The 18271-nt window shown below is 42.2% G+C and overlaps 2 protein-coding genes across 3 annotated transcripts in view; one reads left to right on the top strand and one right to left on the bottom strand.

The window, feature by feature from the left end:
• cenpp (centromere protein P) overlaps positions 1-18271 on the bottom strand; it is a 75336-nt gene that overhangs the window by 3072 nt on the left and 53993 nt on the right. The window lies entirely within an intron of this gene.
• ecm2 (extracellular matrix protein 2, female organ and adipocyte specific) lies at positions 461-18129 on the top strand. Of its 2 annotated transcripts, none has more exons than XM_079185269.1 (11): positions 461-589; positions 4945-5079; positions 5738-5899; positions 10064-10873; positions 11594-11709; positions 12112-12247; positions 12560-12717; positions 13850-13989; positions 14342-14454; positions 15231-15444; positions 16512-18129. In XM_079185269.1, exons 2-11 carry the CDS (start codon positions 4947-4949, stop codon positions 16678-16680), a joined length of 2151 nt encoding a protein of 716 aa, XP_079041395.1. In that variant the 5' UTR covers positions 461-589; positions 4945-4946; the 3' UTR covers positions 16681-18129. The 2 variants fall into 2 exon arrangements, with proteins under 2 accessions (XP_079041395.1, XP_079041396.1); XM_079185270.1 differs by lacking the exon at positions 461-589 and adding an exon at positions 4187-4280.

The following is an 18271-nucleotide window of genomic DNA, read 5'->3' as shown; positions in this document are numbered from 1 at the left end:
TGGTCTGGTGTGACCTCTGACCTCCTTCACCTCTTCTTCACCTCGTTCACAGACTTTTACTGTTATATCCACAGCAGCAGTGAACCAGCCTCCATGTTTCATATTTCACAAACCTCGTTTTCACTGTGCAACATGTGAATGTTAAACTCCTGTTGGTCCGCTTTACTGTCATCCTCTGATACTCTGCAGCGTGTTGGCAGTGTCCTCCCTCAGACAGAAAGACAGATGTCAGACCTGTCTCACTCTCTCTCTCTGTCTGTTTATTACTCCCTCTCTCTCTGTCGCTCTCTCTCTGTCTCTCTCTCTCTCTCTCTTTGTCCCAGCTGAAGAACAAATCCTGACTTTCCCCTCAAAGCTCTATTAGCCTGCTCTGCTCCACACAACTTCTCTACGATCTGAGACACAAAACACACACACACACACACACACACACACACAGTATCATCACACACACACACACACACACACACAGTATCATCACACAGCGACACACACACACACCTCTCCTGGAGCTCCTGCAGAACCAGAGGAGGAGAAAAGAGGGTGGAAGAATTTGGCCTCAAGTCTTGCAGCCGCCTTCATACTGCTGGTAAAGTAGAGTTAATGTCCGTTAGTCTGTCTCCTCAACTCCTCCCCTCTCTGTCTGTCTGTCTGTCCGTCTTTCTTGCGATGGTTTGTAAACAGTTGTTTCAGTTGCTGTAGATGATCTTCATCACAGGTACAAAACAAAAAAACAAAAAAAAACAAATTGTTTGTATCTGTGACTTCTGAACAGAACTACTAATGGCTCATCCTTCAGACCTGAACCAGATCGGATCTAAAGGAACCAGATTGTTTTACTCTTAACATATATGAACATGTCGGTGCTCTTCCTGATTTTCATGCAACATTCCTCAACTTTCCCTCAGCTCAGCGATCAAGTTCAATGAGCTCAGAGGACATTTGGGGAGCGCTAACTAAATGTGGTGGAACATTTGTATTAGAGGTTTTACCTTTTTTGTCTCTAAAATAACTTGGTTTTCACTGTATGTTGCCCTGGTTTCCTGGTTTAGAGACATTTCTCAGTAATTATCAAAACAAATACAGACTGAGTTCTGGATTTATTTAAATAAATATGTCATGCGACATTACAATACAACTCCCACAAGGAGCACATTTACCAGAGCTACACTTTACAGAGTCTGTTGCGTTTTCTTTTGATCAGTTTGTATCCCTAAAATATGAGATTGCTGAATCAGGTTCAGAGTGGAGAAGACTTCTGCACCTGAACCTGGTCCACACCCTGACCGACTGTGGACCAAGTTCAGCTCAAAGTTGTTGCGAGAAACTGAAACCGACTGCGACCGACCGCCAAATGTGAGACACAAACGCACACGCAACCCGAAGCTTTTTGTAACAAAGTGTCTCTCGTTGGGCAACAGAACACACACTTCATGCTTCATTTAGAAGACGTGAGGAGTCTTCGTCGTAACGTGTACCAGGTGTACTAGTTCTTCTTTCATTTCCACTGTTCTCTGCTTCATTTGGGGACGAGCTGCTGGGACACTTTTTCTTACTTTTAGTACTCCAGCTGTCTGAACTGTTGCATGCAGTATGAAGCTAATTCTGCCGTACACACATCATCATAACATGGCACCTTGAACTGTGACCCTCTTGTTCATATATCTTCTGCGCTAAAGATTGTGGGTCAGAAAAGCCAGAAAAGCAGGCTGGCTTGCATTCTGCATATGTGACCGGATGCAGTAAGACATCCTGCTATTTTTGGCACACTGCATTTGATGTATTGTGTATTGGGACATACTAAATAGTACGGTAGTACGGTAGTACGGTAGTATGGATATTGGAACACTACGTTTGTTCAGAGGTGATAATAAATGAAAGTTCCAGGTTCTTTAGGGATTGGCTGCAGTTCTGTCGATCATGACTACAACCAACACAAGAGTAAGCACCGTGCATTGGTTTAGAGCAGGACAACCAGTATTTTAACATATAAGAGTACTGAACAAGCAAAGGTGTTGGACAAAACAACACGACCAGAGTGTCACTCAGTGTTTGAGGAGAGGAGCACACATTGTGGATGGAAGAGAAATAAAGATCACAATGCTGCAGCTAAGAAGAGCTACCGAGTGGTTTGATGCTCCTGATCGCGGTTTGACTTCAGATACTCAATCGTTTAACATTAAGCTCATAAAGATTTGATGTTTTTAGGGGACTCATGAGAGACTCTGTGTGAGAAGACATCGTGTTACAGATGCTGAAGAAACAGAAGCGAAACTGCACATTAACTTAAGGGGAGCAGGACCTTTTATAGACTAAACAATAAAAAAGACGATAATGAAAGTAATCGTCCGTAGACTCTGGTTTGGTTTGAACCAGCTCTCAGTGAAGGTGAACCTGGTGGAGTTGTGGAGGGAGAACGACACCAACGACAAATCTGTGTGGAGTCGTTTCTCTAGTGTGAAGAAAATGTCATTTATAAACATGCACACGTCTAAAGGAAGTCGGTGGTGTGCAGAAGTAATTCTAACAATTTCCCAAAGCCCAGATAATACGAGGAATACTGAGGGAAGCAAACAGAGGAAAACTTCAGCTCTATTGCTGCCTGGGTTTCATTAAGCTTCACACTAACTGCCTCCAGTTTATTTTTATCCTCTGCTGTTGCTGCTGGAAGTCTCTCCGTCTGTTCCTGCTCATCCAGAAACTGAACTGCTGAATACTTTCCATTTCTCTCCCCTCCCTCCGGTTTCCTTTTCCTCCGTCTACATACAGTCTCTCTCTCTCTCTCTCTCTCTCTCTCTCTCTCTCTCTCTCTCTCTCTCTCGTTGAGGGGGGAGGGGCTCAGAGTCTGTGGAGCTGCAGACTGAAGTTTGGTTTTCATCTAAAAGAAAAAGTGAATGATTAAAGTGAATGGTTGAGAGAGAGAGAGTGGGCGGAGTCTTATCATGAAGTGTAAAATGCTGCTCTGGAAAAACTTCATGCTGTAGTTTTTGGATGCAAACAAATGACTCGTTTAATCTAACGAAGGGTTTAAACTCTGTAGATACTCGTAAATAAATCTCTCAACTTACCATGCATCACTATTTACCCTCATCATCCCATTTGTTTGAGTGTTTGAACTCTTGAGAGTAAATTTATACAACATATAGCGTTCTAAAAAACTCAGACAATAGAACTTTTCACATTTTATAGACGTGAAAATTTGTTTTGTGCGGCTAACAATCACCTTTCAGTGATGATGCACAAACACAATGATTCGGAAGTTTTAGAAATCTCAATTTACTGCCGACTAAACTGTCTTCTTAAGGGAGTAGTGAATGAGTGAACAAGGGGAGGATTTCAGGCAAAACCTAGGCCTGGAGCTAGTGACCTGGTATATAGTGCGACGGACAAAGAAACACATCTGTTCTTCTTACTAGTTTATTTAGATAACTGATAAAGTATCCATCACCTCACACAACGTCATGGAGGGACAAACATTTGTTCGTCTTAATAGTGTCTCACCCCTTCACCCCTCAGATTTTGTATCTTCATTCAGGTTTTTAATAGAACAAAACATGTAAACAGAATTGGTAACAACTGGAACCGGAGTTGGATTACAGTAATAATGAAAGGCTGATATCAGCACCATGCACTGATCTGGGCCCAGTTATTACAGTTTGATGAGTGCAGATCAGGTAGAAATGTGGTCTGAGAGTGACCCTCAATAAGCTCAGTTCTGTTGACAAACAGCTGCCTCCTGTTATCATCTGTTTGTTGTGTTTGGGTCTAAAGAGCCTGAATATAAATAGTGGCTCTTCTATTGGCTCTGGAGTCTCCACCAACTCCTGAGAAAAACATCCGTCTTTTGGGCACCGTCCCAACAAATCAGAAGCTCCTACGAGTAAACACAACAGCTCCCAACATGCACTGGGGCAGAGCTACATTTTATTATTGTTATTGAGGCCGATATATAGAGAAGTAGTTCAATCTGCTGCAACTATCAGGTGTGTGAAGGTGTCTGTTAGCGTCACGCCTCTGCTTTAATAATGACAGGACTGCTGTGTATAGACTAGTCATTACACACACACACACACACACACACACACACACACACACACACACACACACACACACACACACACACACACACACACACACACACACACACACACACACACACACACACACACACACACACACACACACACACACAGGGAACCGACCATTAGGACCCCAGCAGACAGCTATATGAGGGCCAGCTACAGCACTGACAGCTCCTTTTGTCCAGGAAGCTGCTGCAGGTAAACACCTCCGTCTTAATTATCTACATGATCCGTCTGTTTGGTTCCAGTTGTTTTAGCTGCTGGTTTCTATAATGATTCTGGATTTAAATTAATTTCAAATGAGAAAAAACATTGTTTCTCGAATTTAAAACCCCTGTTTGGACTCAAACCCTGGACTGTTTATTGTCATTGGCTACCCCAGCGTTTCTGAATGGCTGTTGGTAGAATGAACAGTTTTATATTTTTCTTATGTCTTTGGTACATCTCATTAACCTGCTGGGATCCTGCTGAGGAACCCGTGAAGTCTGAGGATGGGTATTGAACCCATTTCGTGTTTGGGTGTAGACCAAAATATCTTCAGAGCATTAGTAGTATGCTGCGGATTAAAAAGTGTTCGGAGGCTCGTGTTTAAACTACATTTAAAATCTGCTAAATCTGCTAAAAGTGTAAGCTTTTTTTTAATTTGAATTAAATTATCTTATTAAATTATCTTATGAAATTAAGAAAAAGGGTTTTGTAGAAAAAGATGTTTGTATTTCTCAATGTAAGGCTTTGAAAAAAGCATTGCTTTAGTATCATGATCTAGAGATAACGTCCTATCGATACCCATCGACAGTGAAGACCTCAATGGAGGTAAAGGTTCCTGAAAGACAACCTGAACCTAGTCTGTGCTGCTCTGCAGGGATGAGGTGGTGGCTGGTGGCGGCCAGTTTGTGGCTGCTGGTGGTCGTGACCGTCTCGAACGCTCAGGCCAGGAACAGACCTCACAACCAGGACGGGGAAATCCACCGGGGGAAGAGGAAGAGGGACGGACCAGGTGAGACTCTGCCTCTTAAAGAAAACCACTGATATGTGACTGAACAATGGCTAACAAGAGGATTTTACAGATGAGAAGACTGTTATTAGTTTAATCTCAAGGACAAAGACTGGAAAGAGGAGAAAATGCAAGCCTAAAAAAAGATTGAAAAGTCTGATTTACTGTCTGTTGCATCTTGTTCATTAAACATTGGTAGACGTAAGTAAAAAGGAGACATTGCAGTTTTAGCAGCAGATAACGTTGGAGCAATGTATGTAATTTACCAGCTACTGGGTGCAGTTAGTCTCATAAATCCTGAGCGTATCGTGGGGTCACCATGTTTGAGTTCTGTCCTAACATCTTCTAATGTTTTTCTGGCCGTCACAATTAGAACTGCAGTCTTGTTTTCTGATGAAAAAACTTTAAATGACCCCAGAACCAACAGCAGAACAACCTACAACATGTGGAATCCCACAGGGGAGCCTCTATGGCCCCCTGCTGGTTTTATGGGACTATCTGGAATCTGTTTGTGCTGAAGGATTATTTTCATATGCCACTGATAAGAACGCGGATACACTAAAGTCAGTCCCAAGGGAAGAATTCAGTGAGATCAACATCTGGCTGGTAGACAGCAAGTTGTCTTTTCGAATGAACAAATTAATATGAACATGTGTTGCAGGTCCTGGGCGAGCCAGAGTGGGGCGCTCCAGACCTCTAAAGATCAGACTGGTTCCTGGTCCCAGCATGCCGGTGGAGCCTGGAGAGAACCAAGGAAAGACACTGATCATGAAGCCCTACAAGAACCTACAAGAACAGCACTCCAGCTACAACGTTATCCCAGGTCAGTGAGACCAGTAGCTCTGCCTTAACCCAGGTCAGTGAGACCAGTAACTCAACGTTAACCCAGGTCAGTGAGACCAGTAGCTCTGCCTTAACCCAGGTCAGTGAGACCAGTAACTCAACCTTAACCCAGGTCAGTGAGACCAGTAACCTAACGTTAGGAATTCAGTGAGACTAGAAACAAACAACCTTAACCCAGGTCAGTGAGACTACTACAGATGCTCTGACATATCAATTACAATTTAATATTAGGATGCTTTTGCAAAGCTAGATGTCCTTCACAATTTCCCAGTCCGAGGTGACATCTTCAAATCTTTTGTTCGTCAACTGGAAATCAATCCAAAAATTATCCTATAAAAGCCCATTTTAATTTAGGAAAAAAAAGCTCCAAATCCACAAAACCAGCCTGAACATGAAGAACATCTGACACCATATGATCTTAATAATCTATATCATTTTAATACAACAAATAAAAACCTTTAGCTGACGTGAAACAGCACATCTTAATCAAACAGGGTGTGAGAACAGCTCAGCTCTGAGGCTTCGTAATGAAGCTAACTTTTATTACAGCTCACGAACAGAAGAGAAAACCATCTGTGGGAAAAGAGCTCGACAGAGAACAAGTCCCACACAGAGATGAGTACGGAGGCTTTAAAGACTGACCTCAAAGCCACGTAAAAGCCCTACAGTCTAAAACAATAAAGTCATCAATATGTAATTAGAAGGGAAGGTGGTGCTGGTGGCCGTCTGTTGTTGGGAGCTGCAGGGTGATTTCTTTGGTTCTGTTTTTTGCTGTTGTTTGGAATCTGAGAAACATGCCTCATGTGTTCAGACAAGCAGATCTGACTGTGATGACAACCGAACGGATCAGACGGCAGTTCACAGACAGAAAGTTACAGATTTCAGACCGACATGATAACCATGTGTGCTCTGATGAAGGTCCTTCAGACCGAAAGCTAAATATAAAGTGTTCTCTGTGTGTAAATATCTGTTCTACCAGTTTGAGCTTTTTTTTGATACTTCCAGCACCTTATTTGAGATAAAGCCGTCAACGTTACAGGACACCTAAGTGTGAAAGTTAAGACTTGATGTTGGTTATAGTAGTTTCTAGGTCAACCTACTACATTTTGAGTGGTGGATGATCATAAACCCAGTCAGCTGCAGAACAAGTTACATCACACATCACGTGTTTCCATCATCTCTGAATATTGTGAGGTACTGATAATGATTTAAAAAGTGACCGTACGTCCTCTGTAACTCTGGTGCATTGTGCCTCTCATCTTAATCATCATTCACTTGAATTATATGATATTTACATCATTTTTTTCAACTTTTAGTACTTTTAGGTTACTCAAGATGAGTGGCATCTTCAAACGTCTTGTTTTGTCTGTTCAATAGTCCAAAAAGGAAAGACATTAAGTTCATAATGATTTTATAAAACACAGAAATTCATTGGAGGAGCTGCAATCATTTTTTGTGAATCGCTGAAACAACTAACTGTTTGACTGCTAGTAAAACACGTGAACATATGCAGTGAACACCAGAGAACAATGGTGCTACAGCAGAGTCTGATGGTTGCTGTATCATTTAAACAAAACCCTGCAATTTACCAGACAAATAAAGATATTCAACGACAGCTGGATCATATTTTAGGCAGAAAAGAAAAGCTCTAAAGTATGAGTGCTCCAGCAGAGATGACAGGGTGACAGCGACACTGCTCTAGAGATAGGAGAGACAGTATTTAAGAGAAATAACCTGAGCCTCTTAACTACCTGTGCTTCTATGGCCGTAACAAAGAGCATACCATTAGAACGGATAGATGACAGACAGCACAGACACAGACTGCTTCTTCCTGCCGTATCATAGTGGTTTACAGTGTTTTCTACTGACTCACTGCCAGTCACAGCTTCGTCCTGATGTTGAAAGGTGGAGTTAATGCAGAGGGAGGAGTGGAAACGCTACAAACCACTGCTTTGTCTGGTTCTGATGGTAAAGTACAGGCTTTAGATTTGACTAGACACACACAGCAATTACTCCAGCAGGATGACGAGGGTCAGCATGTGACCCCCCACAGGTTTGGGTTTGTTTTGTTCTAGACCGCTGAATCACTGCCCACATTTACTGTTTGTTCACTGATTCAATTACGCCGGCTGCGGTCGTGCCCATTGACAGCTGCTCCCTCGGTGGAAAAAAGAATGGGAACATCCTCTTCCTCTTCCGTCAACAAAGGCCAGAAAACACGATGAGATGAGATGTTGGTTTTAAATCAACTTTTTTTTTAACACATCAAGCATTAAGTTAACTTCTCCGGCTTCGGTCGAAGCTTCGCAGTTGATACAATAATAAAAAAATATGTTTTCTTAACCCAAACAAAAATGGCAGCTGGTGGTAGTCCTGGTATTTAAACAGCACTCCATGCAACAACAACAGCGTCCACAGTTTAATTCTGGATCATGTGACTGGTTGCAGACTTTGTACATTTATTTTTTCTTTTATTATATATATATATATATATAGTAAAATATAACACATTATACTTCAAAGTTGGGTATCTGCTGACAGGAGACTGTGTGCGACAACTGGAAATTGGTTTTGTAAACCAATTAGCCGATCTATTATAAAAGAAAACTGTTTTCACCAACTGTCAGTATGGCAGTATATGACTTTTACTCCCTTCATACTCAGCCCACTGTGAGTCCAGCTCATAAAGATTTTAAAACTATATTGAACGACTGAAGTGACTGTGACGTGTCTGTTGTTTCAGGTAAGCAGGACCAGTGTGTGTTCCAGGGTCTGACCATGTTCGACCAGGCCGTCTGGTCTCCAAAGCCCTGTGTGACTTGTCTGTGTACCGGAGGGCGGATGGTTTGTGACGAGATCACCTGTCCCACAATGCACTGCCATTTCCCCTTCACCCCTGCTGGGGAGTGCTGCCCCGTCTGCATGGAGTCAGGTAGAAACACAACATGTGGCAACGCCATGGTGCAACATCAAGAGGCAACAGAGATGAGCAACGGTTCTGACAATCAGGATCAATATATGAAGCCTTTCAGGTGTCACAATCAGTTCTACCGTTAGTTCTACAGGTTAATTTGATCAAATAGTGGATGAAACTCTTCATGATGGACGTTACATTTCTTGTCACACGTCTCCTGTCATAAATGAAATTAAACAGTTTCCATCTCTGAGGCCTCAGCATGTTGCTTCCTGTTCCCATCATGGCTTTAAAAAATGTGATTAGCACATTTTGGGTCGGTTCAACTCACATGTTGTGAAAGTGTTAACATGTCTGTATATTGGGAGATACCACATGTTGTTTTGTCCAGGATCAGTTTCACCTTACTGTCAATTCAATCTAGTTTAAAATGAAGACTGGAGTCTGAGTCTATCTGAAACTGCAGGAGCTGAATTGACAGTAACTAACTCGTTGCTCACAGTCATACACTGCACCGTCACTGTGCATGTATGGAGGTGGAGCAGCAGCATTGTGTCTGTGACTTATCACTGTGTGTAGATGGATATAGTAGTAACATGACTGCATTAACCATAGAAACATGTACGTATCGGTATAAGTGCACTGTTTGAAAACTACGTCTGCTCTGTGTGGAGGAAAAAACTCTAAAAGCTGTTTTATGCTCAGAAGAATGTCGGAGGACATCTTTCACTTTTATGACTATAAAACAGCATTAAGTGTTAGACAAGTGAGCTAAGGTTGGTCTACATTATTTACACTCAAATATCATTCCAATGCCAAATACAACTGGAAAAACAACAAATAATTGAATATAAATTCAGTATCAGCTGGCGGCAACATTGGCGAATACAAAACGACCAACTTTACCTGACTGTGGTCAAACCAGAGCAGTCCACTGGGATCTGGTCCAGACTGGTCTACAGCAGCCGTCTGCTCTGTAGCTACAACAAGCTGGTCTTGTACCTGTCTGACTGCAACACTAACACACAGCCGTCTGTCTGTCTGTCTGTCTGTCTGTCCACCTCCATCCTGTAACTTCTCTTTTAGTGTCTTTATCTTTTCCTCCCCTTCTTCTTCTCCTATTTCTATCCCTTTCTTCCTTCCTTCCTTCCTTCTATCCTTGTCAACTTTCCTCTTGACCACCTCCTGCGCTCTGATTGGCTGCCCCGGCCCAACCTACACCCACCCAAGACCCTGACAGCCTTGACCTTTCTGGTGACTCCCCAGTTCCCAACGACCCCGGCGAGCCCGTGACCCCGCTGACCCAGGAGGAGATCCAGCGTATCCTCTGGCGGGAGGAAGAGGAGCACCGCGAGGAGGAGGAACGCCTGAGGAAGAAGGACGAGGCGAGGAAGAAGAGGAGGAAGCAGAGGAAGGAGCAGGCGGAGAAACAAAGAAAGATAGTGGAGGGGAAGAGGAGGGGGGAGGAGAAGGCGCTGAGGCTGCAGGTGGAGAAGGAGGAGGAGGAGTGGAGGAGGCATCTGGAGGAGGAGGAGAGGAGGAGGGAAGAAGAGGAGAGGAGGAGACAGGATGAGGAAGACAGGAGGCGGAAGGAGGCAGCAGAGAGAGAAGCAAGGGAGAAGGAAAGGAAGCTAGAGGAGGAAAGGTGGAGACAGGAGGAGCTGCTGAGGGATGAACTACTGGCTCTGGTCGAGGAGGAAGAGGAGGAGCAGGAAAAGGTAGAGGAGGAGGTGTGGCTGAGAGGAGACGTGTTTGAGATGCCCCCAAAAGAACCTGAAGAACCAGACCTCCTCCCTGCACCGATACCACGACCTCCTGCTGCGACGGAGGCCGAGCTGAAGGAGATGGAAGCAGCAGTGGAGGAGGCAGAAGAGGAGGAGGAGGAGGAGGAGGAGGAGGAGAGGGAGGTGGTGGTAGAGAACAGAGGAGGCCTTCCTCCAGGCTGCGAAATCTCTGATGTCACTCTGACATGTGATAACGCCAAACTCACATACTTCCCTCCTCTGTCCATCCCTGAGCTCAAGTCTCTGAGTCTGGAAGGTAAGTCAGCTCCTTCAACAGGATGAGGAGAAAGTAGAGCAACAAATCTTTATCACTTTAACACAGCGTACGTCACTACTATGAGGGTCAGCGCCATATCTTATCTGAATCAAATTATAAATGTGAAACTAAAGTTAAAACTACAAAAAATCTTTTTTGTGTAATTCTGATGAGTTGCAGCCTTTTGCACAGCGTATTTTTCATTTGCTACTTGCTTCAAAAAAACTAATTCAGAACTATGAAGTTTATTTATTATCAACAAATCCCATGAAAAGAACAAAACCAGACTGACTCCAGAAACTGATTTGACACGATCAGCTGATCAAGCTTCACTCTGTTGGACAACAAAAACACACAATCCACTTATGAAGGTGCATCTTTTACCTTGTAAACTGACTTAAGCTTCTTAGGGAGCACATTCATCTGATGAAAGCCAATTATGACCTTAGAGCATAAATATGAATTATATAGAACTGACACAACCTCACAAGCTAAAAATGTAAAGCTGCCACCTGTACTTTCTATACATTAGAGCGAGGAGAGACTAAATATTTAGTACAAGTGTTGTCAGACTTTGCAAATTCTGGCATTTAATCAACCAAATAAATGATTTGAACCCAATATTATACATTGTGGAATAAATGATGCAATGTATCATTTATTCCAATGTATCATTCTCCTGCTCTCCGTGTGAACTGACTGAAACTCTTCTGACTGCAGGCAACAACATCAGCAGCATCCCAGCAGCAGCCTTCAACGGCATCCCAAACCTGGAATGGATCAACCTTAAGAAAAACAAACTCACCTCTAACAGCATTGATGCCAAAGCCTTCAAAGTAAGACACTAAACCACTGCAGCCCTTCAGAATAAAACCTAACTTTTGTTCCCCAATCATCTGCCTGTAAAGCAATTCTAGTTATTCGAGGCGACCAAAGCGTGAAGGTTAAGTAACGCAATCAACCAGAGGGAAACTAAATATGGGAACATTTCTGTGATATAATGGTGACAATATTCTCAAAGACCTTAAGTGTCAAATAGACCATCAAGACCAGTAAGGAATACAAATATGTTTGTGTTTTTAAACGTACTTCATGATAAACGTAGACTGGTAAAAATTAGATTTTTTAAATGGGCATTGACTGAAAGCTAAGGAATTCATATTTGTGGTATGAAGGGGGTGCAGTCGACTACCAATATCACCAGTACACGTGTGTGTGTGTGTGTGTGTGTGTGTCAGGGTCTGAAGATGCTAAGCCGCCTGTACTTGGACGGGAACCTTCTAGAAGCCGTGCCCGCTGACCTTCCCCCGACCCTTCAGGAACTGAAGATCAACGAGAACCGACTGAGAAGAATCCATGAAAACAGCTTCCAAGGTGACGGCCACAGTTTCCCACAATGCACCTCCATACCGACGTCAGCTATAATGTCACAGAATACACAAAAAGTTGTCGGAGATCTTTCAATACCCAACCAATGAGACGACGTCTGTCTGGGACGTAACATGTCGTAGAACGATGTCGATCGTCTTCTTCTCCAATGAACAATAATTATCTTTTGCATTACATAATTCACAAATAGTCTATTTTTTACTGTAAGTGCATTGTTTTGTTAAGAAAATGAGAATTCCGAGACACATCTCCAGTTCACAGTGACGTTTATCTGTTTGTTTTTTTATTATCTTTCAGATCTGAGCAGCCTGGTCATTCTAGAGCTAGAGGGAAATCTGCTGAGTGAGGGGAATTTAGATCCTCTGGCCTTCGCTCCCCTCATCCAGCTCTCCTACCTCCGACTGGGCAGGAACCACTTCCGCACCATACCACAAGGCCTTCCCATTTCCCTGCTGGTATGAAGTAATAGCTGATGACATAACTTCTGTATCTCTCCAGCGCTCACATTTTCATTCCCAACACTGGGATACCTCACATAGCCAGTCCAGGACAAAGTGCTCTGGCTTTAATGAAATCTACTGGGTTCAAAAAACCAACGGCCAACTGCTGCTTTGGTGTAATGGTGCTAATAGAAAACTGACTGAGACGTAACTAGTCATCATGGTTCAATCCTCAATGGTTCAATATGTTTCTACAGTTGGCAGAAACAGGTCCAATACTTGAAGTAAAGCTCAATAAATGTAATAAGTTTCAGGCACTCAGTCACATTATTGAAGTCCTTCTGAGCAGCTGGCTGCAGTCAGTCAGGAATGTAGATTTGCTGATTCATCAGTATTTTTTTTTCTGGCTCTGATGTTTAAAACTCTTGAGTAAACTCTGCTTCTACCTGTGGGAAACCAGTCCACCACCCGACTTGTAATTATGGCCTCTGGTTAACCACAAACACTGCAAACACCAGCAGCCTGCTGCTGCTTTAAATCCACCTTTAAACCAACCTCATGTTATGAACTTAGAGAGCTTCTACACTCTGCAAATCCAAAAGCCCACACATTTTCTTAGGTATGTCCTGAAGATCATGATCTACCTTCAACATTTGTTCTTTGCTAATGAGCTCCTGGATTCCAGGATTTATCAGAAACTTTCACCTTTGATTAACCAAGTGATTTTTTAAGAAGATAGAAGTTCTCCAACATGTTTGGAAAGTGAGAGGTGAGCAGGGAGGTATTCAGTTGGCTGCAATCTGCAACCTCACCACTAGATGTCACTAAATCTTACAAACTGCTACTTTAAGAATTTAGGTAGAACAAACAATTTATTTTTAGGGTGGATTCTGCATTTAACCCGAAACACTCCCAACAAACCACAAACTTGCCTGCCAAGACCTCTGAACCAAAAGCACTCAGTTAACACAACATTTTAATGACAGACTCATAGCTCATTAAAAACTAGAAAACATGTCATGGGATCCTACTGTGGCTCTGACACTAAACTCAAGTAACTTTCCACAATTTTCCACCAATCAAAGCATTTTGCTTTCTGATCCGTTGATGTCAACCATTATTTTATTTCTTTTCCTCCATTGTTTAGGAGCTGTACTTGGAGAACAACCTGATTGAGGAGATCTCAGAGACAGCTTTCAATCAGACCCACAGTCTGAACGTGGTTTCTTTGAGACACAACAGGCTGGACGAGACCAGGATCGCCCCGCTGACCTGGTTCAACCACAGGTCCGACAGAAAGACACCTGTTAATAACACCCTCCATTCTCCAGGGTCCCAGGGATTTACTAGCTATTTAATCCTCATTTTGACTGTCACCAACACAGATATTTATTATTTCTCTACCATACCGTCATGTGTGTTGTATGTTCCCTGTCCTGATGTATTACTGCTTGTTTCAAAGAGTACAGGAACATTTGTTTTGAAGAGTATTTTGACAGAACCTCAGTGGATTGTTTCTCATTTCTGTTCCGTATTTCTCTGATCAGCTGCCATCAAGAACTGTCAAAAACTTCTTTAAAGTTCTCATTTCCATTTCCTTCCAAATCCTTCCTCCCCTCATCTTCCTCCTCCTCTGCAGAAATCTGGAGTCCATCGACCTTTCACATAATGACCTTTACCTGGTTCCATCATACCTGCCCAAATCTCTGGTCCACCTGGTGCTGGTGGGAAACAACATAGAGAGGATACCTGGTAGGAGTGACACCTGGCTGACAAACATGACTCCTCACAGATGGGAGGGCTTTAACTGGTTGAAAAAAAACAAAAACATCTCCAGCATGTAAAGAGCTCTAAATTGATTATGAGGGTGTTATAGTTTCTAGCCAGTCTGGACATCACGTAACAGCTGCTAGACAATAAATACGTATAACCCTTTTCAAATGCAGGGACCTATTGAAGTATTCATATCCTCTGGTTCTGATTTTGTTTCCACTCTTTTCCACGTCCCTTGAGAAAAAGGGTTCCTGGAACTAAATTTGGAAACTGCTCAGGATGTGAAACTAAACCAAGTTCCAGATACTTTGAGGGATCAGCAGCAGGGCTTGATGAAGATGATGAGAAGATTTCTCATTGTTTGGCAGAAATGGGAAAATATGACAGGCAGGATAATGAAGTATCAAAGACGACTAAAGGAGAGCACAAGAGCTTCATTCTGAGGATCTGACTGGCTTGATCCAGCTCCAGGAGGACCTGGATTCTCTGTCGGCCTTTGTATCTCATATTCACGAAAATGTGAAAGAAAATCAATAACAATATTCACCGCACCATCGTTGTCTGTCCCACAACCCTTTACTTCATTCACCTACGGAACAGAGCATTAGAGTTTAATTATGAGATTTTATACACATAATTATAATTAGAATTATTATTATTAGACATAATAATGATCAAAATAATCGTAAGTGACTCTCCAAAAACAGCTTCATGGTCTCCCATAGATACATTGTCTCCTTCCAATACCTCCACAGGTTTCGTCTTCGCCCACATGGACCCTGGCATCGAGTACCTCTACCTCTCGTACAACAAACTGGACGGGGAGGCCATCGAGCCGGAGTCGTTCTTCGGCTCGTACCAGTCCATGGTGGAGCTGTGTCTGGATCACAACCAGCTGATCTCTGTCCCGTCTGGCATCAACGAGATGACCAACTTACACTTCCTCAGACTCAACGACAACAACATCAGGTATGAAGCCAGGGTCACCAAACATCAGGGTCGAGGGTCCTGTTAGTTATCGGTACGTCTTTATTATGGAAATAGAGATTGTTTCTTACTCAAACTACAAACAAAATGACTTTGTTGTTAATTTAAGTAGCAGAAGCTGCCGACAGAAACAATAAAACCAGGTAGTAAAGACAGAGCTCAAAGAAAGAAGAAAAAAGTCTAAACTCAATCCAGACCAGATGACTGAGTCACTTCAGCCCACCAGACAAAGTTCACTGAACGGAGCACTGTCTTGACGACAAGAAACAAAACAAGTTGAAGCATGTTTCCACCTGAGAGTCATGCTGAACCACCTCATTACTCACTCTCAGCTCCAAGTACGACGAACATTTAGTCCAGGCGGCAGCGCGCTTTCACAGAAAAGTTACATATCAATTAAACACCCGTAAAACTATTTAAACTCCACACCGCGCTCCATCTTCACTGCCAAGATTGGATGCAGCATCCTGAATTCACTGTGATTTAGGTAACGTGGTAAAAATGATAACTGTTATAATCTATAGCGACCATTAACCAAACCACAATTTCAGCCTTTCAGTGGTCTCATTTTGGAGATATTCCTAAATGAAATTACTAACAAATGTTGTTCCTGAAACGTGTGAACAAACGCAGTGAAGCTCTACACCAGAGAGAACATGAAACATTGTTATGATAAAATGAAAATTATGATTCTGATTTTACAATTCATTTGTTACTGCAGTAGTCGAATAGAACTGAAACAATTAACTATAATTATGATAATCAATAAATCTAATTTTTCGAGAAAAATACAGCCAAACATTACCTCATTTCATCGTTTCAATTGATCGGCTGCTTTATGTGATAAAAGTTCACGGAATCTCTTTGGATTTTGGACAGTGGGCTTTAGGAAACTGTGATGGCATTTTTAAAATGTATTTCTGACATTTTATAGACCTAAAGATTAATTAAGAAAATAATCGTCAAATGTATTGATAATGAAAATTGGACATTCGTTAAACTTTTCGTTATATCTACTAAAGCTGCATCTAACTGCATCCCGATTTCAGGAGTGTCCCAGACGAAAGCATCTGTGACCCAAATCACAGCGGGGACTCCACCATGGTGGCCCTGAGGCTGGAAAACAACTACATGGACCCCCAGAAGATTTCACCGACAGCCTTCTCCTGCGTGCGCTCCTCCTCCAGTGTGGTCCTAAAACCACAGAAAACCAAGTGACCACGCAAAACTACAAACTAAAGACACTCGTGTAATCCTTCAGAAACACAAAGGTTTTGATGTGCAAAGAGCAGTGAAAACATTCCCTTCCCTAGCTTCCTCTGATGCTGTATGTTATTGAAACGACACCCAAAATGATGAGAAATTGCTTAGAAAAAAGGCTCTCACGTGATCTACAGGTTGAACATGGGAAAAAGAAATTGTCCTGTTGAAACACAGCTGATGTAATTTGGCTTATTGGAATGTATTGTTCCTCTACGATGTTCTTCTTCTTTGGCCTACACAGCTTTAGGTCTGGTATGTTTCCTGGCCCACCTTCACCTGTTATGAAGATGACAGAACACACTCAAAATCAAACACATCTGTCTCCTTTAGTAAAATGTTAAACCCTTCTAAAATGGAAAGAACTCTGCCCCCTTACACAGTAAAAAAATAAAAGCGCTCATAAATGGAAGGAATTTGATGAAATGAGACCACAAGCCCAACAACATTATTTTTTTAACAAGCTCGCCACCTTCATGTTCCATTTCTCAGCTCCGTTTCTTCCAATGCCTTCTTTCATAAACTCCGACATGGAACGGAGGAGTGTGATCACACGAGTGACACATCCTCTGAGCTCGTTGTGTTAAAGATGAAGTGAGTGCTGTCGGAAAGCTCATCCCTCCGACACATAAAGATACAGAAGAGGTAATGATCTTTCCTCCATCTTTTACTTTCTTTCTCAGTCACTTCCTCTGGTGCAGTTTAACCACATTTATTGTTGACACAGGAGTTTTTTTTAGGTATGGTAAAGGAAGTTATGATTTATTTCTCCCACAGGAGATACAGAGTGATGTTTGGCCACGTTCATATTTATAATGCAGTTTCATCTAGTTAACTTCTATTTCACCTTGTTTCATTATTGAATAGGAGACTATTAAATGTAGTTGCTTTGTTTTCTATAGACTTTCATAGAGATGGGTAAAGTTTTGTGGACCACTGGTTCCAGAAAGTACATTTCAAAGTTTTCTTTTCATGATGTCCTCAGTGTTCCTCAACACAGAACCATTATTTAATCATACTATACACGTCTATGTTCATGCTTTAACTATCAACCTGACTAACTGGAGTATAATGCATCAATAACTCAACATCAGTGCTGACAGTGACTATAAGAAGGCTTCTGCAGGTTGGGAGAGTGAATCCTTTATGTATGAGTGGATTAAATGCTCTTGTAGTACTTTCAGATTGTACCGTTTGCTTTGAATAGCATTGACTAGAGGTACAGTGTGCCCATTTCATATTTCAGTTACAGTTAAGAGCTGTAACACATCTGCCCTTCACTTTGCTTTTGGCTGGCCAACATGCAGAAATTATATGACAAAATGTGTATTTACTGTGTCAACAATCATATACTGCAGGTTAACATGATGTTACGATGGAGAATTCAAATAAACTTCACAATGTTCACATTACTGCCTGATTGATGAAATCCCACCTACATTCACTAAGTTCTATGGAAAAGATAATTATGATAATAACAGCACTGGTAGTCAACTCTTGTGGCCGTGAAGGCTCACGAGGGTCCCTGTGACATAAATTAAATGAAAGC

This window comes from Pholis gunnellus (assembly GCF_910591455.1).
Source record: "Pholis gunnellus genome assembly, chromosome: 3".
NCBI classification, from domain to species: domain Eukaryota; kingdom Metazoa; phylum Chordata; class Actinopteri; order Perciformes; family Pholidae; genus Pholis; species Pholis gunnellus.
This window is presented reverse-complemented; position numbering and strand designations above follow the sequence as displayed.